This window comes from Carica papaya, chromosome 1 (assembly GCF_054855325.1).
Source record: "Carica papaya isolate Zhongbai chromosome 1, ASM5485532v1, whole genome shotgun sequence".
Lineage (NCBI taxonomy): Eukaryota > Viridiplantae > Streptophyta > Magnoliopsida > Brassicales > Caricaceae > Carica > Carica papaya.
This window is the reverse complement of record NC_142309.1, coordinates 29,414,382-29,437,708: the sequence shown is the minus strand read 5'-3', so window position 1 is coordinate 29,437,708 and position 23,327 is coordinate 29,414,382. Positions and strand designations below refer to the sequence as shown.

Genomic DNA, 23,327 nt, shown 5'->3' with positions numbered 1-23,327 from the left:
GAGCAATCTGTGGTTAATATCATGGGAGTTGCATGCTCAAAGGCTGGGAAAAATATAACCTTATCTCATAAATCTGCAAACAAACCATATTCACCACACGTTCTTTTTAATTGTCTTCCAACCAGAAGTTATAACATACATTACAATATTTTTAAGCAACATGATACAAACTGATTTCTACTGTATAAATACTGAAGAAGAAGGTGTCCATCCCTTAGCTTAGCTTTTAAGTCGCAGCCATGGCCACCCACGCAGCTCTTGCTTCTTCAAGAATCCCCACCAACCCCAGGTTTCAATCAAAGATCACCCACTCTTTCCCGTCTCAATGCTCCGCAAAGGTCCTTTTCTACTCTTCTCTTCCATGCTCATACATTCACACACACACACACAAACATACATATATATATATATATATATGTGTGTGTATTTAGGCTTCTGTTTTTTGGGTAATTAATCAATTATAATGATATGGACTTTGTAGAGGGTAGAAGTGGCTGAGTTCTCTGGACTTCGATCCAACACATGCATCACATACAGCAAAAATGGGAGGGAATCATCCTTTTTTGATGTTGTGGCTGCTCAACTTACTCCCAAGGTCATTACACTACTCCATTCTTCATTTCTCTTCTACTGCAAATGTATATTGGTATAATTTTCAATTAATAAACTCACATTAGATTTGAACAAAATCAAGAATTGGTTTCTGAATCTGACAGAAAACAATCGAAAATATTGTTCATTTTTTAGTTGAGCCATAAATTGGAAATGATTTTGAATTCAGAGTGGAGCTGCATCAACTCCTGTGAGAGGAGAAACAGTGGCAAAACTGAAGGTGGCAATCAATGGATTTGGACGCATTGGCAGGAACTTCCTCCGATGCTGGCACGGACGCAAGGACTCGCCTCTTGATGTAATTGTCGTCAATGACAGTGGTGGTGTCAAGAATGTAAGTCAAACTAATCCATGCCTTGTTAACAAAGAAAACTTTGTCAATAAGTAATTAACATCAACTAATACCAAAACAGGCTTCACACCTGCTGAAATATGACTCAATGCTGGGAACTTTTAAAGCTGATGTCAAAATTGTAGACAACGAAACAATCAGCGTTGATGGTAAGCCCATCAAGGTTGTCTCCAACAGGGACCCTCTCCAGCTTCCCTGGGCTGATCTTGGCATTGACATTGTTATTGAGGTAACTTGATATTCGAGACGAATGTATGTACAGTAATTGGCTGTTTAGCGTTCGAATATTGGTTCAAGTATAATATGACGTGCAGGGAACAGGAGTGTTCGTTGATGGGCCAGGAGCTGGGAAGCACATCCAAGCTGGCGCTAAGAAAGTTGTCATTACAGCTCCAGCAAAAGGTGCAGATATCCCAACTTATGTTGTTGGTGTTAATGAGAAAGATTACTCTCATGAGGTTTCTGACATTATAAGGTCAATAATTTCTTTACCCCCCTTTTTCTTAACACGCCCTCTTATTAATTAGGCAATTTCTGATTTGGTTTTATGGGGATTTTCAGCAATGCTTCTTGCACCACAAACTGTTTGGCTCCGTTTGTGAAAGTTTTGGATGAAGAATTTGGTGAGTGGCTCATTTGGTTTGGATTCACTTTTTTCTGAATAAGAAAATTTCAGATATTAAAGATCCATGTTGTGGAAGAGCTTGTAGACAATTTCAAATATGGTTTTTTCTTAGATTGGATTAACTTGCAGGAATTGTGAAGGGTACAATGACAACTACTCACTCCTACACAGGAGACCAGGTAATGAAGCAAACCCAGAAATCTCATTGGCTTCTGATTTTTGCAATACTTATTATCGCATCCATTTACTTGATTATGTGTTAGATCAGTCCCCAAAAGAAATATCGATTTTAACGTGTAGGGTGTTGTTTATTTGCAGAGACTTTTGGATGCTTCACACAGGGACTTGAGGAGAGCCAGGGCTGCAGCACTGAACATAGTGCCAACAAGCACAGGTGCTGCCAAGGCAGTATCCCTTGTGCTACCCCAGCTGAAAGGCAAACTGAATGGGATTGCCCTTCGTGTCCCAACACCAAATGTATCAGTTGTTGACCTTGTTGTGAATGTTGAGAAGAAAGGCATCACAGCTGAGGATGTGAATGCAGCTTTCAGAAAAGTTGCTGAGGGACCATTGAAGGGCATCTTGGATGTGTGTGATGTTCCTCTTGTCTCCGTTGACTTCAGATGCTCTGATGTTTCTTCCACCATTGATTCTTCTCTCACCATGGTCATGGGAGACGATATGGTCAAAGTTGTTGCCTGGTATGACAACGAATGGGGTTACAGGTAACTATATCATTTTCTTTTTCTTATTTCAATATAAATACCTACGTTTCATTAATTGGATAACACATGCAAATCATTATAATATAAGTCACCAAAGACATTAGAGAAAACACAGTTTGACTCGAACTTATAAATTCTTATAAAACGAAAAACATATCAATTATTCAATTAAAAATTTATTGTGTACTTTCTGAATTGGTTTAAGTTTGCTGATTGAAAGTAAAATATTATGTGAATTGCAGCCAAAGGGTGGTTGATTTAGCACATTTAGTGGCAAGCAAGTGGCCAGGAATGACTGCAGCAGACAGTGGAGATCCATTGGAAGACTACTGCAAGACAAACCCAGCTGATGAGGAGTGCAAAGTTTATGAAAATTAATTCTTCTTACTTACCAGGGCAGCCAAATTTTTCAATTTTTTTTTTTCTTCTTCAGAAAATACTTCTAAAAATACTATGTAATGACAATTTGAGGGAGACATAACAAAAATTTTCAATAATTTATGTCAAACCCACTGCTCCAAACATGGATGGAATAATCCTTGTTCATCAAGTTTATGAAATCAGTTCAAGCATATTTTATTCCATAGACCCAGTAAATAATAAATTAAAACATTTTGATCTATTGACATATTTCGTTAAAATTTTTTCAAACTAGTAATTTCATCTGAGAATCCAAACATAATCAATCCATAAATTAAGAAGAGGAGCAGCTGATGTCTCATCTGAGAATCCTGCCCTGTTAATCTGCAAGGGAAATTGCTCATGCGCCGAGAGCGGAGGGTGGTACACGTGTATAAATACATATATATATATATAACGAATGCTTACAAAAATTAAGATGGTGAGTGAGAGAGAGAGAGAGAGTGATAAAGCTGAGAGATGAAGATGGAGAGGAAGAGTTCCGAGATCAGAGACATAAGACATTTTTTTTTTTCCAAACGCGGCCTAAGCCAAATCACTTTTTTCCGTCCAAAATCAGACGGTGTTAATTATATGAAAAAACGAAATATTTAGGAGAGAAGTGTAAAAGGCAAATTATATATTGGTCCCAAAAAAAGTTCGTAAAATAAACGAACGACAGAAACTGACGTCAAATCGAACGGAGAAATACAAACTAAAAACCCACGTGGAGGAAAATCAAGTCGAAACTTCCAGCTCCGAAGTCCAAACCCCAAAACCTTGATTCCGTTGGTCGCGGCTCGCGCGATTAATTTTTGTATCCCCAGAAATCAAAAACCCTAATTTCAATTGACATAGTGTATAAAATTTGGGGTTTTTGGAATTATCACATGGTTTTCTTGTCAATTTCCAAAGATGAGAAGGCTTATGGTAATAGCTTTGGCGTTCCTAGTTATTCTGTCACCATTAATTCTCGGTGAGCCCGGCACGCAGATCTCTAAGCCTTTTGCTTCCAATCAAATCTACAAGTCCTATTTGCCGCCAACTCCGTAAGTAGTAGTAACCTTAAATAATTTGAAGTTTAATTCTTGAAGAGTATAATGTTAAATCTGTCGAGAAATACTGTTTCGATGTTGATGGAGGTGTTTACTGATTTTTGTTTCCTAGTCTTCGATTGTGTTCTAAGAGCCATTGCCATATGTATTTTAAGATGTTGAAATGCTTAAACGTGGCTCCAGGGCTGGAGAGTATAAGCCTAGACTTTGTTTAATATGTAATTTCCTTAGCTCTTTCAATTGCTAATTTATTTTGATCTACCTGGTGACCATTATTAACCTTTCCTTCGTCATTTTTTGGGTGTTTGATGCTTGATTTAGTGAAAATCGTTTTATACTGGTTTCTACTTTGGATGGGACGATGCACTTAGTGGACACTTTGTCAAATGAAGTGCTTTGGTCATTCTCTTCGGGGATGCCTATTTATTCCTCTTACCAGGATTCCCATTACCTTGCCAGTCAGAATCATCAGGTCTCCCAACCGAATGACGACTTCTATGTAGATTGTGGAACTGATTGGAAACTTTTTAAATATTACAAAAACGAGGGGAAAGAGGTATGCTTATCGACTTTTCATCTTGATGCTGTTTCTTTCTAGGATTTTTTACTATCATTACAGGATTCTGTCAATAATTTCTAAAATAGGCGTTACCAATTTTATGCCCTTGATTGTATGATCTTCAGTGAACATGTACTACCCATTAGACTTCCATATACTCATATTTCAAAAAAAAAAAAAAAAAAAGAAATGACCTCCATATAATCTAAAGGTTGCTTTATTTTACCATGGTTCCATTTCTTTACTGGACTTAAAATGTCTTCAAACTCCAGAGACTAAATATTGAAGAATATATCAAAACATTACCCAAAGTAGTGAAGGATGGAGTCATATTGGGAGGAAAACGTACCACGGTATATCGTCTTGATGGGAAGACTGGAAGAGTAGTTCAGAGATATACTTTGGATGATCTTAATTCTACATTGGGAGTCCAGAAAGCTGAAGTGAAGACTGTTGCTTTGGCAAAAGATGCTGAAGGATTGGTGGAGTCTGTTCCCACAGACAAAGAAATGGTTCAGAATCTCGTCTACATAATGAGAAAAGATTATGTGATGCAATATAAATCAGAATCTGGGAATGTCTTGTGGAGTGTATCTTTGGCAGAGATTGAGGCTGAATTTCAATGTAGAGAAATCAAGAAAGTTTTGGGTGGACATTCTTCCACTTATGATAATTCACCTCACAGCGGTTACATAAATAATGTATTCCAATTGCCTTGTGAAAAGAGCGCCGTTGTCTTCAGACTTCGCAGTCATAGCTTGGAGGAATTTCTCTCTGTACTTGATAGCTTGGGTGGATCATTTTATTTACCTTATCCAGATGACAAGCCTTACTTAGGCCCTGCTGATGGAATTCCACTGGCTCTTCCTGACAATACAGATAGTCAAGTACTCTCCTTGCCTCCTTCAAAGGTTGAATATCATGGGATCTTGAATATGCTCAGTGGAAATGTTACTAAAATGGGTAGCACGAACATATTTGAAAAAGTTATTGGACCTTTAACTGTATTATTTTCCACCTTTTTATCCATTCTGGGTATGCTCTTTTACACTTCAAAACAGGATAAATTGAGGAAAGAACCCAAAGAATTTCAAGTTCTGACAGCATCTAAAAAGAAAAAAACTAAGAAATCAGGGAATAATAAGAATAGTATTAACAATGGGAGAAGGCAGAAACTTATGTCATATGGGAATGAACATGAAAACAGCAATGGACTTGCATTTGCTGAAGGGAATGAAGGCAAGTCATTTTTTACCTTTAGCAATACTGTTGACAGTCCCACGGATGGGCGGAGGATTGGCAAATTACTTGTTTCCAATAAAGAAATTGCTAAAGGGAGCAATGGGACTGTGGTTCTTGAGGGAATTTATGATGGCCGTCCAGTAGCTGTTAAACGTCTTGTGCAGTCTCATCATGGTGTTGCCCTAAAGGAGATTCAGAATCTTATTGCTTCTGATCAGCATCCATGTATTGTCCGATGGTATGGTGTGGAATATGACCAAGATTTCGTATATCTCGCTCTGGAACGTTGTACTTGTAGCTTAAATGACTTGATTTATGTGCTCTCTGGCTCTTTCAAAATTCAAGTGACTGTCCATGATGAAAGTTCAAACCTCTTGGATGAGTATACTGTTCGATTAAATTCTATAATGGAAAATAACAAGGATATTGAATTGTGGAAGGCAAATGGATATCCTTCTTCCCACTTATTAAAGTTGATGAGGTTAGTTGAATTTCTTTCTGCATCTTTTTCTTTACTTTTTCTTTGGTTACTAAATTTGGTGTTCTCAAAATAAACTAATATAATCAATGCCATAGTCTTTTTTTTTTCTTTTTATTTTGGCAGAGATGTGGTCTCAGGAGTAGTTCATTTACATGAACTTGGAATTATACACCGGGATCTAAAGCCTCAAAATGTTTTGATAATCAAGGACAAATCTTTGTGGGCAAAGCTTTCAGATATGGGCATTAGCAAGCGCTTGCCCGGGGACATGACTTCTTTAACACAAAATGCAACTGGTAATGGGCAGTAATCTGTTGACTGTTCTGACGAGGCTTGTACTCATGCATGTACTTGTTTTCTAGGTGAAGCATAGATGAGCCCTTTTACATAGTGTTTTTGTTCCCTAGTTCCAGATACTGACCCAATTACGTGCCCAGTTATTGATAAATGTTCCTTAATGTTCTTTGTGGACTATCTTACTGCAAATCTGTGTTTGAAGAATGATTTGACAGTGTTTGCGTGAAGATTGTCATCATAAATCTGTTTTCTTACTTTTCTGTATTACTGGAAATTGTAGGTTCCGGGAGTTCAGGATGGCAAGCACCTGAACAACTTCGCAATGGACGCCAAACACGTGCTGTGGATTTGTTTAGTTTAGGCTGTGTTCTCTTTTTCTGTATAACTGGTGGCAGACATCCTTATGGTGATAGTATTGAACGTGATGTAAACATAGTGAATGATCGCAAAGATCTTTTCTTAATAGAGAGTATGCCAGAAGCTTTGGATCTTCTAACCAGTCTCTTGGATCCCAACCCTGATTTAAGGTAATATACCAGTTCTGATTTCATTAGTCCAAGAGATATTTTTTTCAATTTACTGTTTCCCGATATGCTCAAATTTGAAAACTCACGTAGTTTATGCATTTAGCATTGCCTCTATGCATAAATTTGCATGATCACATGCACACTCCAATTCTTGTTGTTAACCTTACCTGATGAAAGAACTTTCACCTGTTCTGTCAACCAATTACTTGGATGGACGTTGTTGTTCTCTTCTGATGTAAACATACATAGTAACATTTACAGGCCAAGGGCTCGGGATGTTTTGCCTCATCCTTTGTTTTGGACTTCTGAGATGCGATTGTCATTTCTCCGTGATGCAAGTGATCGGGTTGAATTAGAAGATAGAGAGGAGTCATCAGAACTCTTAAATGCATTAGAAAGTACCGCAACATTGGCTTTGAATGGAAAATGGGACGAAAAGATGGAAAGTGCATTCCTTAATAACATCGGTCGCTACAGGCGATATAAATTTGACAGCGTGCGTGACTTACTACGGGTCATAAGGAACAAGTTAAATCACTACCGGGAACTTCCTCAGGAAATCCAAGAACTACTGGGAAATGTTCCAGAGGGATTCGATGGTTATTTTTCAAGTCGATTTCCAAGGCTCTTGATTGAGGTTTACAAAGTGTTATACAGATACTGTAAAGAGGAGGAGTTCTTTCAAAAGTATATAAGAGCAATATAATGTAATTTCTTCCTTTCCCATTGTTTTTTTTTTTTTTAATTTCAGCTGTAACACTGCTCACCCCCACTAGCACAGGTTCTGACCTCAAATACTAGTGTTTGCAATATCGTGTAACTGTAGATTAAATAGGTAACGTACTTTTAACCCTTTTATTATTTACTGGGCGTATTTATATCCCTGTAAGAGATTAGCATTTTTTCTATCTAGGAAATGCTCCTCCCTGTATTTTTACAGGAAGCTTGGATTTTGAAGATATGATGTATGCTTTACTCATTCCTGTATTAAATAGGTCAACACCCAAATGAGTTTGAAATGAAGTGCGAATTTAGAGGCTTGAGCTAGTCAAACCACATGAAATTTGTGGAGACAGAACATGTGCTGAGAAGATTTTTTCTGACTGCTGCAATATTCTTTCTTCTTTATTTTGGAAGAGACTCTTTTCACTCTTTTTATCTTGTTTGGGCAGTTGGAGTTTACTGTGGAACGTTTCAACCTTTGTTTTTCTGTTCATGATCTATATCCTTCTTGGAGAGAATAACTTGCTCTCCATCTTTGTTTTTATCTAACCCTAAAATCAATGATCTCCCTTAAAAACCCACAAGTGTATACATTTTATGTCCTTATTCAGGTTTTACGTTTGTGGTTTGGTCAGAGTGTGTGTGAGATTTCGACAGATGGTTCTGGAGGGTGATGCACATCGTACTTGGAAGCTTCTTTTACTTCTGCAGATACTGAGCTTTCTGATGTTGATTAATGACATTTTAACTTTGAATTCATGTTTTAATACCATTGATATAATGTTGCTTAAAGAGGAGGCACCTTCTTTTTTAGTTTGTTCTCTCTAACAGGAGTTGTTCTCACAAGTCTGAATATATTTGGAGTGTTTTGATTCAAATATATACAGATATATATATATGTATGTATGTATGTATATATACACAACCTGGCTTTATATAAACTTAAAAGGGTAATGTCTAACATGGGCTGGCAGGCAGGCAGTGCCTCACTTTTACTATTCCAATGTGGAATCCAGTTATATTATCTGTCCATCATGATCTACTGGGTCACATTTTGTCTTCCTCCAAAATTTCATTAATGATCAGACAAAACTACACTGTTTACCTTTCTGAAAATTCCCCTACTTATACTCAAATCTTAACAATAATCACAGTAATTATAATAATCGATATTATAGTTAAATCCCATTTAACTTTACCCCTGTTAATTACACGTGAAGAGGTTGATTCTAAATTCTCAGGTTATATATATATAAACACTGAATTTACCCCATTAATTAAACTGGGGCATAGTTTTTAAATAACACAAACCACTAACTCACAGACTCACTGCTCAACACACAACAAATGGCTTCTTCCCTCAACCTCCACCTCTTCTTCTTCCTCCTCCTCCTCCTCCTCCTTTTCATCCCAAAACGCACCGTTTCAGCCGTCGGGATTAACTACGGCACCTTAGGCAACAACCTCCCGTCGCCCAAGAAGGTAGCCCAGCTCCTCCAGTCAACGCTCATTGACAAGGTCAAGATATACGACACCAACCCCGACATTCTTCAGGCATTTTCCAATACCGGCATCGACCTCATCGTCGCCGTCGAAAACTACCACGTATCCAACGTCAGCAACTCTGTCTCCGCCGCCGATGAGTGGTTTGCCACCCGCGTCCTCCCCTTCCTTCCCGCTACCTCCATTGTCTTCATCGCCGTCGGCAACGAGTACCTCACAACAGATGTCGATCACTTGGACCCCGACGCTTTGGTCCAAGCCATGCAAAACATTCACGCCGTGCTGCTCGCTCGTGGGCTCGACCGGAAAATCAAGGTCACCACCCCACATAGCATGGCCGTCCTTGCTTCCTCTTTCCCCCCTTCAACGTCTACCTTCGCCACTAACCTTATCCCCACCATGACCACCATACTCGGGTTTCTTGCCGATACTGATTCGCCATTTTTCATTAATGCCTACCCATATTTCGCGTACAGGGACAACCCCGGCGTCGTCAACCTGGAGTACGCATTACTGGGAAATGCCACAGGCGTTCATGACCCACGAGGCTATGTGTATACCAACATGTTGGATGCACAAATAGATGCCGTCAGATCAGCCATTAACGCCCTCGGTTTTGGCAACCGGACGATAGAGATAACGGTGTCGGAATCTGGGTGGCCATCGAAGGGTGAACAGGGCGATATGGCGGCTTCACCGGACAACGCGAAGACTTATAATACGCGGTTGATTGAACGGGCAGAGTCGAACAGAGGAACACCCATGAAACCCAAAGACAAGATCGACATATTCGTATTCTCGCTGTTCAACGAGAACAAAAAAGAAGGTGGTGTGAGTGAAAGGAATTTTGGGATCTTTAACGGCGATGGTTCAAAGGTATATGAAGTGGATTTAAGCTGCCAGTTTTGCAGCAACGGCGGGACTTTTGAGAAGCTGTCGAGTAACGTGGGGAGGGGTCCTTCGGTTTGGTGCGTGGCGAAGCCTCATTCAGACGACAAGGTGTTACAAGCTGTGCTAGATTTTTGTTGTGGACCAGGTGGGGTGGATTGCAGGGAGATATACGAGAGTGGTGAGTGCTTTGAGCCAAACAAGCTTCTTGCACATGCATCATACGCCATGAATATATATTACCAGATGCATGGGAGGAACTACTGGAACTGTGATTTCAAGGGCACTGGACTCGTTACCTTCAGCGATCCCAGTAAGTAATATATTACTTAAAATTCCAGTTCCAATATATTTTTTTTCTCGTTATAGATCGAAATTAATTTCTTCCTCTACCAACTCCATTGATTCAGGTTATGGAAAGTGCCGGTATCCCCAACAGTAATATGTAGCAGAAAAGGAAACAGAGGTCTCTGCTCCTACTGTAATGTTTGTCAATTGTTATTAGCTTTTGAATTGTGTTTGTTTGTTTGTTTGTTTGTTTGTATAATTAATGAAGAGAAACGTAGTTGGTTTCCATGACTGAAAAAGTTTGAAAAAATGGAAAGCAAAATCTGACTCCACAATCAATGGCTTTTGAAAAAAAAGTGTTGCTGTTTTTCTTGACGATGGAATCTTTACTTACACCTGTGGACCCTTTGGGGAACTCTCTTTCCAATCAATTCGATTCAGTGATCATGTCACTCATACTAAATTCTCACAGTAAATAACCAACTACTGTTACTCCTCCCTGCGAAAATTGGAACTTCTACTTCTTTACAAGAAGGTATGAATTCAAGTGTTGGATGAGCAAATTTGGTATGAATTCTCACTTGAAAAATTATTACAAAAAATATGTATAGTTGGTCAATACTGTTTACCTTCTGTTTTTTTTTAAAATGTCATTATAATTAAACCCTAAATTAGAACTTCATTACTGTAACATTTAGATATAAGAACTTGAAAAAAAAAAAAAAACCTTTGTATACGCAAGGAATGGAAGAGTTACTGTGCCAGTAAATATTCTGGTTATGTTTTTTATTTTGCAGTCAATCTCCTACCACTATACTATTTCATCTATAAACTACACTTCATATAAACAAGCCTCCATAGCTCTTGGTATAAGTCATTACTACAGATAAATTTTAGAATTTATACTAAAGAAACTATTCTGAGAGACCTCTCACATGAAACCACACCATACGAGTACCAAAACAATATAGGAGAAGATGAATAATGATTGTAGAGGTGATATTACAGTCCCACAACTTCTGTCCAAGATACAATATGACATTGCATGATATCTCACTAATAATAGAATGGATCCTTCCCCCTTCGTGCTATGCACTACGAGGTTCTAAGTATTAAGACGAGTCTTGAACTTAAGCAATCGAGAAGCATCTCTCTAGTATTTTTCTTGAATCTAATGCTTTGAAAGTTGTTAATCTCACTTAGTGAACCATTGCTTGGTACATGAGTTGCATGTTTGTCGCGATTTTATGGAGTGTCTAGATATCGTTTAATTCTAGCATATTAAAAGAACGGGTAAGATTTGTGCCAAAAAAGAGTACCTTCTATAAGTTTTAATAGTAAATTTGATTGATTTATTGCAATATCAACCGAAATTTATTATTGATTCTACTTTATAAATAATTAATTTTCTTCTCTTTCGAGAGAGAGAAAAAGAAGTTAAAACTGATATATTAATAGTTAAATGCAATGAATGATTAATACATTCATTTTTTTATATAAAATTAGGAATTTGAGTTAAATTTATTAAAAAAATATATATCAATGTATAGTTAAATTTTGAAATAAATCAAATTTTATGAATATAAACAAATTTCTTTATAAGAGAGGATAACATTTTTTTTTTTTTATCTCTAATGTTGAATTTAGTTTAAATTTTAACTTTATTAAATAGTTGAAGATATAACATAAGAAGAAATAAAAATATTATTCTAATACCAAATAAATTCTATGTTTATTTCAAATTAGATATTTTTGTGAATTGAAAACACAGAGTGAAGTTGATTAATTAAAACTGATTTTTAATATCAAATAATTAAGATTTTAAGAATTGAAATATCAATGTAATTTAGCTGAACTGAAAATATGAAATTGAAGAAAAGATGAGCTTCTGCACTTTTAACTTTGTGTGCTTATATGAAGATATTTATTTTTTGCAGTTTTATGCATATGATAGGTGGCATTTACATGCCATAATTCCATAAAAAGTAGACCAATTCAGGTTGACTGTTGCTATATATTGTAATCTGAATAGGCAATGTGTGGAACAAAATTTTCTAGAGGCTCATACTTTCAGCAATACTTCTATAAAGAAACATGTATAAACAAGTATATATGATGCTCCTAATTACACCTGGGTTAAGAAGGTACCTGACCATGTGCTAATACAATCAGGAATCTCTGAAGATATCCACTTAGTTTAATTGCTCGAGTTGATGCCATCCTCATTAGTCAGTTCCATTTTCTTTCCCCTTGTATTCCTCCCTGATTCACCTTTATCACTGTCATCGTCAAATGCTGACTTTTCCGTCTTCCTTCTCTTACTCCCATGCGTTGATGGATCCTTCTTCTCATCCATCAGTGACAACAATCTCTGGATACGCCCAGAAAGTGAGTTACTCTGACCAGCAGAAACAGATTCGTTGGAGTCGGCACGTCGGAAGTGGCACACTATCTGCATGAAGTATATGAAGAGAGCAATGAAGCAAGCTATCCCACATAGAAGGAAAAGGCCTCCAAAGCTCTTGAGATGAAGCCGATCTGATTCAAGCTCACCAGCATCCAAACTGCAAGTGCTATGCATCAGCCACTTTTCATGGATCCGTTGGAGATCACCATTCTCAGTCAGTTGTAGAATTGCAGTTGATAAATCAACAGCTAACGGAGAGTCCCGTGGAAAAGCCTTCAAGGACAAAATATGGACACGGGAGCAACGAGTCAAAATGAAATGCAACAGAAAATCCTCACAGAAATTGTAACAATCCACTGTGTGTCTCTCTATGGGTTCACAGTGAATCTGGCCATTCATGTGGTTTTTAACTCAACATATGCGACAATTATTTCAATGTTTAATATTCCTCTCAAATGGCATGGAAAAAGAAGAAGATGAAGTAATTGTTAATGAAAGAATAAGATATTCAGAGGTAATCAAATGGTTATTTTCCCGGAGTGATAAGATGAAAGAAGTAGATACTTACAAAACCCCATCCACTTTTCGTGAACTCTTGACCAACAATCCTGAACGTGCACTGCTTTGATAAGAAAGACTCCACGTAGGGACGTTCATCAACCACAGCAGCAACACCTCCTTTTTCAGGACCATCTTTGAGCGCCTTGGCATATGCTTCAGGTGATCCAAGGGCAACAAGCCTAGATTTTGATATGTTAAGTTCCTCATGCAGATAATGTTCTGCAAAAGAACCTACTTGGTATCCAAGAGGCTCATCACTGTCTATCAAGCTTTGGATTCCTTTAATATGAGAAGATAGCTGCTGCACTGTAAGGATTGATGTCAGGCTAGCGGTGTAGCTTGAGTTTATTATCAAAACCACAAAGAGCCATATAATTAGAACTGCACGTCCAAGACAGCTCACAGTACTTTCTCCTGAAAAGAGAACAGTTCAAGAAATAAACTAGTAATGCTGCTCACCTTGGACATAAAAAATTTCTAGAAGAACCTGATTTTTCACTTACTATGAGCAAAAAACAGAGTGGAGAAGCTAAACCTGCAGAATAGAAAACCATTAATTTCATTGAGCTCGGAAGGGGTATTAATTGAAAGATATTACTGTAAAAGACACGTTGCAAAGGCATACTGGCTCAACAATGGGTAATATGTAAGCAAACCAAAATGCTAATAGATGACTCAACAAACATGCAATGTTGAGAAAATGTTCCTACTCTCAAATTTTCAACCAGGTAAACCCTGGAGATAGTAGTGTACACAGGCACAGTGATTCCTCACTAGTTCAAAGCATAAATTTCATCAAGACTGTTGAGAATAAGAAAAGAAATGACACCAATTTACCAACAGGCCATTCAACTCACCATAGAATGGTAATAATCTGCTGCTTGGGTGGGCCCCTGAACTCATCGTTTATTCTATGCTCCAGAATCCACACTACTACTCCCACAACAAGGAAGAAACAACCAGTGATTAGCCACATACTTGGAGTGAATGGACGCAAGAAGGCCCAAGCACCGGAATTCAATTTCCTAAATGGGGCCACAACAACCAGTCCTGACGACACATATGGTTGTGTAAAATCCACTATCCTGGTCCTATTTGTTACAATGGCAATATCACCAACGACACCATCCAAGACCTGTGATGAGAAGAAAAACATAATAATTAGCCAGTGAATAAAAAGCTAAACATGACATAGTTTGAATTTGCAGGGCAGAAGTCAGTACTGACACCAGTTGTTATCAGGTTCACAAGCCCCGTATAGCTTGGGTTTCGACGGCCATCCCCATAGGGTACAAATCGATACGGGACAGCATATGGCAACAAATTAACAGCAGCTTGGAATACATCTATGCAGAATCCCTTGAACGTTTCAGTCCCTTTCACCTGTGCTACAAATTCACGATAACTCACCCGAATGGGCACACCAATTTGCAATTGCTTCCCATTGTTAGGAAAAACCCATCCACGAGGTTTTGATAATGTCTCCCCAGGCCAGATAACACTATATAGTTGCTGGCTTGCACTTGAACTATTTGGTGGTCTTTTATACAATGTCTCAGGCTGTATGATTGACAAACCCGTATAGTTTGACCAGTAACCAATCCTCCGAAAACCAGTTCCAATCACGTTGATTACATCATATGAAGGAAGAACACGGGACCTGTCCGTTCCTAAAATAAACTTAAGAGGACCTGTCAACCCAACAATGTTAATGTCAAGTATGTTTTTCAGCAGAAGCTGTCCACCGTCAAAAATTCTCATTGCTTCCAGGTGGAGATTACCATTTCCTACAGAAGCTAGATTAGAATCCTTAGAAAAGGAAACAGTCCCTCCCTGGTCAAAGAAGGCATCCATAGCATGAGCAAAGAGCAAAACAGAATCATAAGCATAAAGCCCATATGAATTCAGTCCTGGAGAGCCACCAGTTAACTTATTCCACCTGGAGAAAAAGGCTCTCTTTCTATCAGTATCTGGCGTGTGTTGGCGCAGAACCAGAACTCCTTGCAATGCATCCATGATATCAGAAGGCAGATGAGAATTAGAATCTAACATAGATGAAAGCATATCCGTAGCTATCCAAACATAACCATTACCCAACATTCCAAGATATTTTGCAACAGAGAAAATCTTTAAGCCTAAAGTAGGATTTACATGAACAACAATCACTCGAGATTCCATTAAAGCAAGCTTAACAAGGATATTCATGATGTCACCTCCACCAATTTCAACATCTGGCTGAATCCTTGCCTTATACGAGATCTTGAGGCGCCTCTCTGCAAGTTTATCATCCAGTGCAGCAATGCCATTTCGTCCATAATCATCATCCATGAAAATGACATTAACTGCCTTCCAATCATAGTAGTCAATAATTGCAGCGACAGCAGCCATTTGATATAGATCACTCAATGTTGTTCTCACAAAAAAGGGGAACTGAAGGGAACTAAGAGTGGGGTCTGTAGCTCCAAAGGACAACAGAGGAACCTGGAGTTCATTTGCAACATGTGACAAAACATGGGCAACTGTAGAACATTGAGGACCAATAATTGCAACTGTTTCAGTCTCCATGAGTTGTAGAGCTGTGAATACAATAATCGAAGACGCTTGTAAGGATCTGAAGAATCCAATCTCGACCAGAATCTTTTTACCCAGTAAAACCAAGTAAGCACTAATTGTTTTAGTTGATTGAAAGGAAACGAAGTAAAGATAAACGTACCTTCCACCACCCCAAGAAATCCACTGCAATTTGAATTTACCATTTTCACAACAATTTTGGTACCATGGAGAATGCTATAGTTGGAATTCACATCTTTCACAGCCTCCTGAACGGCAATCTTTGCAACTCTTCCAATTGTAGAATCATAAGTGAATATAGCACCAATATTTACAATAGCCGGTCTTGAAGAATCATTCCTACTGTACCCACTTTGAAACAATACAAAATAGAGCCACAACGAAAAGAGAAGCCGGATAGTGATCATTTCAAATCAAGGAAGGACTATCTCTGTATCCGAAAAAAAATGAGTCCTCCCGGTGCCTCCGCAAAGAAAATGCCTACAATCGTTGCATAGGCTCTAAGTAGGAGATTTGAAAAAACATAAAATCTACCTATTTTTTAAAAAGACTATGTTGAGATACAAAACCTAATTCCAACAAGCATGAATTCTACCAGATGCAAGAGAACAAACTCTCAATGTAGAGATGATCAATCAAGAACTAAGAAAATCTCAGATGCCCAAGTAAGAGAGGAGTAATATAGTAGAAACAAACGGGAAAAAAAATTAAAAAAAAAAAAAAAAAAGCAACGACAACAACTGGATAAATGTTTCCCAATTATTATTATAATCTTCTTTGCTATCCATCAGGTAACCAATAACAAGTAGCATCAACTTAGCCATACCAGTGCAATTAAATTGTTAGTCAACAAGAGCTTTTCCTTCTGAACTTCAAACTTCCAACACGCTTTTCTTTTTCCCGAGTTTTCTCACTAGAAAAGCAAAACGACGGAATATGGGTGACAGAAGAAACCAGAATTAGATACTTTGATGAAATTAAAACCAAAACCCAACATTGACTCAACCCCCGCTTGCCGAGTAGTATAAAACATAAATCATACAGTAAATTACAAAGGATAAATTCCTAAAGCTGAGCCAGAGAGAAACAACTTACTCTAATCTGTAGCAAAGCCCGTTTATCTCCAGAAGGATGTAAACAAATAACACTTATTATAAGAAGATTTTTTAAAAAAAAACAAAAACAAAAAACAGACAAAGAAGAAGAAGATGCTGAGAACCCACCAGCTAAAAGCGAAATCAGACATGAGAAGAGAATAAACGTAGCTGACCAATAAGGAAAATCACCAACCCATGTAGATTTGAAGCACGTTGAGAAACCACTGGAGGGATACGGAAAGGGAAACTGCCATTTAAATAAAATAATTTTGGTGAAATCACGTGGTTTCTACTGTTGGTAATCCTACAGGTCTCTCCATAGATATACAACGTCGTCGGGGGGTGCGAAATGTATGTAAATGCCCAGAGAATCTTTCTTTCCGTTCTTATATATTACGCTAAAGAAAAAGAAAAAGCTGTTCGTAATCGACACCCCGTAATCTTTTCCATCATTTTACATGTTTACCAACTCTGAATAAATTTGATCTCTTTCGCTACGTTTTTTTTTTAACTATTCTTTTCTCAAAGAATTATATGCAACATGGTAAAATATAATACTGAACTATTCAAAATTTATATATATTGGCTTTCGTACTCAAAGTGGTAAATGCTCGTGTTATTAATCAAATAATTTTGCCCTCTGGTTATCGACCTCATCTCTCTTTAGTTTTTCATCAATCTTCATCCATTTTTCTTCTCTTTCTACAAATCAAAGGTGATTTAGTGTACAATTTTGTCATATGCATACGCATATTTTTGCATTATTAATCAGGTTATGTTACACACAGTTGGAGAGATATATATATATATATATATGTACATATCATTCACCCTCCTTTCTCTCCCTTCTCTCTCCTTCTCTCTCTCTCTATATATATATATGTATGTATGTATGTATAACACTAACTGGATTAAATTATGAGTCGAGGTAAAAAATTTTAATTAGTACAGAGACTCTACGAGTATTTATCCCGTAATAAAATATATAATCATGTTAGTCAGTCAAAGTAATAAAGGTAAAAAGTAAAAGTAAGAAAATATAAATAATACAATCATTATAATATCCTGTCTTTTAATAATAAAATTACTATAGTTTTCTTAGTAATTCATTTAAGTAATAAAAATATTAATTAAATGAATTAGCAATGATGTTTACAAAAACTAATAAAAATATGTAAAAAAATAATTTACTTAAATGATATAAGATAAAATTAGTTTATTTGCAGAGATAATTTAACTTTTTTTTTTTTACTTCATTTGGTGAAATTTTAATTAATATAAATTGTTAATTCATTTAATATAATTGGATTATATAAAAAAAAATAATTGATAGTGAAAGAAAAAAGAAGCTTTAAAATTTTTTCTTTTGTGGGATTCCCTCCCGAGTCTGCATCATTAGAAATGATGCCAGAGTTCTTAAAGCCATTAATTAAATATTAATACTCGATTAAACACTAATCTGAAATGACATTCGTTAATAATAACAATTCAGACTCTGGAATAAGGTACTCATGTAAAAGATGCACCCACCCTTTATCAACGTACTGGCAATCTGATTATTTGATTTCATGAGAGGAAAAGAATAATATAAAGTTGAATTTGGAATTAAAAAATTAAATTGAACATGCAATGCAATATATAATATAAAAATAAATATATATATTAATGTTTTTATAATGTATATTATAATCCTCAATAACTAAATCAAATTTAAAATAGTATTTAGTAAAATATAATTTTGTAAGAGTGAGTAGCGTGATTGAACGTGCAAATAAGACATGCTTTTGGTGGCTGCTGAGATTAGGCCATTAAAAAAACATGTTTAGTTAAATTTTAATTTAATGTTAATTACTTGCATTAAAAAACACGTGGTGACGTTTGTTTTAGGGGAGCAAAAATTTCTCCTGCACTGGGCCATAATACATTCCATATTCCAAGTCCTTTTACAGAAGGAAGTTAACGGCTCTTCCTTTTTACCAACAGTGGATAGAGCAATAAACACCAAACGCAGAAAAAGAGAGATGTCTTGGGGAGAAATCAGAGTGATGCAATGAAAGACTTATGTGACTCGGTTGCTTATATGGGTACCTGTTGGTTTGACGGTCGCCTTCTCCCACGAACTCAATCAAATGCAACTTCCAAGTTCCTCAAAGACCTGGAAGGAACAAGGACGGATTCCGTGCATTTTAACAATATCCGTGTCACGAAAACCAAACAAAATCGTAGATTTATAAAGAGAAATTAAGTATGAGGTATCCATGAAGATGGAGTTCAGCATCATCAGATCCCTTCGGGAATGACACCAAGCCAAACAAAAGGCTATTTAAGTGGTTTTTTTCCCAACGACAACACTATCAACCACTGCCTACTAGTAAGGCGGTCACATAACCGGAGTCAACAACAAAATGGATTCCAGCGATTTGACCCAGTAAAAAGAAAGTAATCAGTTTAAAACAAGGAAAAAATAAAAAGGAAACTCATCTAGAGCACCCATGCTAATCTGATAATGAAAAAACCGGCTCATAGTTCTCCATCTGATCTATCATCGTTGTCATCCACTAAATCCGCACCACTGCACACAGCCATGAACTTAAAACATTAGCTTACACAGTTTATCAAGCCTAAGTACGAGCAGTATTATATTTGGAAGAGGGAATAAATATGCTTTGTTATTAGTGATAACCCACAATTAAGGTGGACTTCAGTCATGAAGAAGACAAATTATGCTACAATTTCAATTATTCTCTTGGTGGACAATGACTTCATGTCCCTAAAGATGGATAGAGACATGAGGTTGCTTAAACAAAACTAATGAAAATGTTTCCAATACCAACAAAATCTGCCAACAATGGTTTACGTGTATCTATCCAGTAATGCATGTCTTTACCCCTGCCCCCAGCAGACAGCATTTAAGGTTCCAAGTTCCTCTCCTACTATATGATGAATAACAGTTCTAAATCCAAATGTACCTTGATGGGCTGCAATGCCGGCTCAAATCTTGGCATAGGACTTTGCCAACATCTCCTACTTTTAGAGATCCTTGCTTTATCAACTCTGCCAACTGGAGTAATATGCATGAGGAATATGTAAGAGTAATCATACGAGATATAAATCCAGGAATACTAATGCAAAGGTACGAATAAGCTCTCAATAGAATTAGACTTACCTCATCTTCAGTTTGCTCCAGCAACCTTTACATTCCAAGCACACAAATTGAACAAGGTTAACTTGCAATGAAATTTTCAAATGCTCATTTGTCAACAACTTAAGGTTAAAAGTTCAAAAATTTCCAAATAACCTGTACTAAGAGGTGCGAGAATTATTTACTGTCTCACCTTCCACAATAAGATGATATAGCTTTGGCATGTGCTTTAGCTTCTTGTTTATCTACGAACATTAACATTAAAATTAAAAAAAAAAATCAAAAGATGCTTCTTCAATAGGAATTATGAAACCCTCAAGTGAAACTAGCAATGGAATCTCTCAACTAATATTTTGGATAAAGAGATAGTCATCAACTTGGATGACACTTGATGCTCTTAAGTTAATTGCATCTCAATTTGAAAATTATTAAGAAATCTTAAATGCCTGGAGGCTAGAGCAAAAGGAAGACTGATTTTCATTCCCTTCTACCAGGTCAATAACAATGCAGTTTCAACCTCAGTAAAGGAAGGCCGTTGAACATAAAAATCCATTGGCCCAGTTAAGAATATCTGTATGTGTTAACAGCAAAGTACTGAATTATTTTACATAACACCAAAATTATAGGAGATAAAGATTATCAGCACATATACTTTTATTCTTCCCCAACACATTAGCCAGATATATATATATATATATAGATAAATATGTATGAAGTTACTCTTAGCCGAAACAAACAGAAGATACCTGTAAGGTTGTCAAAGTTACCCACTTTGATCCAATGGGTTGAATCAGCCTGCAAAGTAGAAGATGATCTATTAAACATAGTTGGATCACCTGGTGCTAAGCATCCATTAACCTCAAACAAAAAACATGGTATGTATGGATGTTTGTATGCAAATTTTACAATGTGCTCTAACATTGAAGACGACGAAAGAAAAATGCAGATTGAAAGCAGAAATTACCTTCTCTAGGGTGTAATCTTGCATGGTTTCACAAAGTCCATCCAATAATTCAACAACCCTTAGTTCACTGACTCTGGTTGAAATAATTGTAAAATACATTTAGTCATCTGCTTGCAAGAATCATATAAGACAAGGGTGCCATGTTCACTTTGAGTCACTTCCATCAACCAAAGAAAAAAAATGATGCACTGCTTCACAGGAGCTTAATAATGTTAAATGCTAGGTTGTTCAAGTACTTTTTCACTCTTTGAAAGTCTTATATAACATATAAGGCTTCAAGTAATAAGATGTTTGGCGGTGGACGGTGCAGATAATTCATTAATCAGTTGTAACAACTGTGAGTACCCTAAACCCCTCCCCTGGGTAAATTATAAGCTCTTGGTTTCAGTCTTTTTTTATAAATAAATAAGCTCCTGAGTTCAATCAGTTTAAATCATGCATAGGGTAAATTACATAGAAGTGTTTGATGTTTGGGAATAAAGATAATTAGACCCCTTATTTTTCAAAAAATAACAATTTAATCAATCCTTAATTCTATTGTTGCAAATGTTGTGAGAAAGAAAAGTCTCAATACTATATCTGTGTTTTTCTTATATTTTTATTACCGCTTGTTTTAACAATATGTTGCTTTTTCGAGCAAAACTCTTTGTAAGTTTGAGAGTCACATAACTATCAAGTGATATATACAATGCACCAAATTGAATCTGAAAGACCTCCTTATAATTTATCCTATACCATAAATTTCAATCAAGTTCGCTTTCAAACTCTCTGCCAAGTATTACAGATTCCCATCAAAATCAGTAAAACAAATTACTCTTTTTATTCCGTCCACCGGTGTTGTTTCTAGCAGATAAGGAATTTTGAGGCATACAAGAAAATTGTTTAGTCATCAAAATTCAGGATTTCTTACCATTAAAGTATTCCAATTGTTGATGTCTAACGCCAATGTATTGCTAACTTCTTTCTCTGATTTTTAGCAAAAATTTTCACTCATTTTTATTATTATTTTATATTATTTCACTTAAACTGCAAAGTACTTAACACGCCAATCCCCCACTTCACAAACGGACAGGTTTATAGCTCATTTTAAAATTTGCACTCTTTCTTGTAGCACCTTTGTGAGTCATGTTATCAATAAATCATGGTCATAAAAGAAAATTTGAATCAATCACTTATTTGTTATCAGACTTGGTTTGAGAACTTGGTGTAGTACCTGTAATCAATTACCTTCCCTTTACGCTGACCTTTTGAATCCAAGCGATGTCTCATATCCAAATGGTTTCTTGGTTTCTCCTATAAAGAATGTCAATTTACTGTTTATTTTCTTAAACACTGCAAACTGCCTACAGACTGCATTAGAACATTCATATGGTAAAAAGCCTAGTATGCAAAAGGCCAAGAGTAAAGTTCTTACCTTCAAAAGTTGAAGCTCCAGCTCCTCCTGCATGGCATCAGACCCAGCACTAAGGAACTTAGCGTATATGGAATCGCCAATAAATAAGGTACTTCAAGCATCAGTTTGTTCTAATTTAGAAAATATATGCATTTCGATAGAATTCTTATCATAATATAAACTAAGTGTCGTATTTAAGTTAAACGTAGGTAGTAACTAAATAACTAAAAATGTTAAGAAAATAAACTGCAAATCCAGAAAAAAAAAAAAAGAAAAGAAAAGTGCTTGTGGTCTTTCTGCCCTTCGAACCATCAAGATTACACAAAGGGATAGGATTAATAGGGCACTCATAAACTAGTTTTCTTAAGTTTATAATTGCAACATTCCTTGCACAACAAATTGAACGTGAGTAAGAGGACATAAATTCAAACACAATGAGATGAATACTAATTGGCAATCTCATTTCTCTTTGCAACATGAAACATTTCGCCTTGTAAACACTACATCCAATGTTTCTTTAGTTTAATCGAAGTGAGACATCGAGAAACACGCTTAACGATTCAATCATCTACCGATACTCGATCGAGTAAACTCGAAATTATATATTAATAAGAAATGCAAAAAATTAAAATAAATAAATGAAAATTCTCGTAACACTGATCGCTCGATTCGAGTGTGATTCAATTAGTTATGATTAACTAAGAAGACAAGATCGAGAAGAAATGAGAATTTCAAAGAGAAATTAAGTTACCGCGACAGCATTACAAGCAGCACATTTGTCTTCGATGCAAGCAGCTACTGAGAAGATGACGAATAGCATCACAAGCCACGTTATTGACCCTGCCATCTTCGTCTCCTCCGATTTCGCCTCTCCCGGTCTCTCTCTCTCTCTCTCCATGGAAACAAGAAACGTCTG

General features: G+C 36.6%; 5 protein-coding genes across 12 annotated transcripts in view; 3 read left to right on the top strand and 2 right to left on the bottom strand.

Moving 5' to 3' along the window:
• GLR3.3 (glutamate receptor 3.3) overlaps positions 1–19,134 on the bottom strand; it is a 27,045-nt gene extending 7,911 nt beyond the window's left edge. The window contains exons 1-9 of one of the 8 annotated variants that reach the window (XM_022047113.2): positions 16,911–17,311; positions 16,642–16,728; positions 15,958–16,295; positions 14,472–15,820; positions 14,102–14,379; positions 13,748–13,779; positions 13,252–13,658; positions 12,425–12,956; positions 90–630 (exon numbers count right to left, since the gene is read on the bottom strand). In XM_022047113.2, coding sequence (XP_021902805.1) covers positions 12,474–12,956; positions 13,252–13,658; positions 13,748–13,779; positions 14,102–14,379; positions 14,472–15,820; positions 15,958–16,222 — 2,814 coding nt within the window. In that variant the 5' untranslated portion in view covers positions 16,223–16,295; positions 16,642–16,728; positions 16,911–17,311 and the 3' untranslated portion in view covers positions 90–630; positions 12,425–12,473. Of the gene's footprint in view, positions 1–89; positions 631–11,095; positions 11,550–12,262; positions 12,957–13,251; positions 13,659–13,747; positions 13,780–14,101; positions 14,380–14,471; positions 15,821–15,957; positions 16,296–16,641; positions 16,729–16,910; positions 17,317–19,000 lie in introns of those variants that run through there. The other 7 variants (XM_022047107.2, XM_022047108.2, XM_088209791.1 and 4 more) reach the window with 7 other exon arrangements.
• On the top strand, positions 197–2,896 carry GAPB (glyceraldehyde-3-phosphate dehydrogenase B subunit). The gene is made up of 9 exons (XM_022047117.2): positions 197–338; positions 482–595; positions 782–946; positions 1,026–1,193; positions 1,279–1,439; positions 1,526–1,587; positions 1,719–1,768; positions 1,908–2,314; positions 2,557–2,896. The coding sequence occupies exons 1-9, from the start codon at positions 240–242 to the stop codon at positions 2,690–2,692; spliced, it is 1,362 nt and encodes a 453-aa protein (XP_021902809.1). The 5' UTR covers positions 197–239; the 3' UTR covers positions 2,693–2,896.
• On the top strand, positions 3,384–7,833 carry IRE1-1 (inositol requiring 1-1). Its single transcript, XM_022047116.2, has 6 exons — positions 3,384–3,762; positions 4,090–4,324; positions 4,600–6,050; positions 6,174–6,346; positions 6,628–6,874; positions 7,136–7,833. Exons 1-6 carry the CDS (start codon positions 3,629–3,631, stop codon positions 7,578–7,580), a joined length of 2,685 nt encoding a protein of 894 aa, XP_021902808.2. The 5' UTR covers positions 3,384–3,628; the 3' UTR covers positions 7,581–7,833.
• Positions 8,909–10,651, top strand: LOC110818089 (glucan endo-1,3-beta-D-glucosidase-like). The gene is made up of 2 exons (XM_088209800.1): positions 8,909–10,301; positions 10,399–10,651. The coding sequence occupies exons 1-2, from the start codon at positions 8,945–8,947 to the stop codon at positions 10,428–10,430; spliced, it is 1,389 nt and encodes a 462-aa protein (XP_088065926.1). The 5' UTR covers positions 8,909–8,944; the 3' UTR covers positions 10,431–10,651.
• On the bottom strand, positions 19,119–23,327 carry LOC148270528 (TLR4 regulator/MIR-interacting MSAP protein). Its single transcript, XM_088209810.1, has 9 exons — positions 23,163–23,327; positions 22,433–22,459; positions 22,232–22,311; positions 21,019–21,091; positions 20,801–20,849; positions 20,248–20,299; positions 20,079–20,103; positions 19,882–19,973; positions 19,119–19,484 (listed from the first exon to the last, which is right to left on the bottom strand). The coding sequence occupies exons 1-9, from the start codon at positions 23,307–23,309 to the stop codon at positions 19,433–19,435; spliced, it is 597 nt and encodes a 198-aa protein (XP_088065936.1). The 5' UTR covers positions 23,310–23,327; the 3' UTR covers positions 19,119–19,432.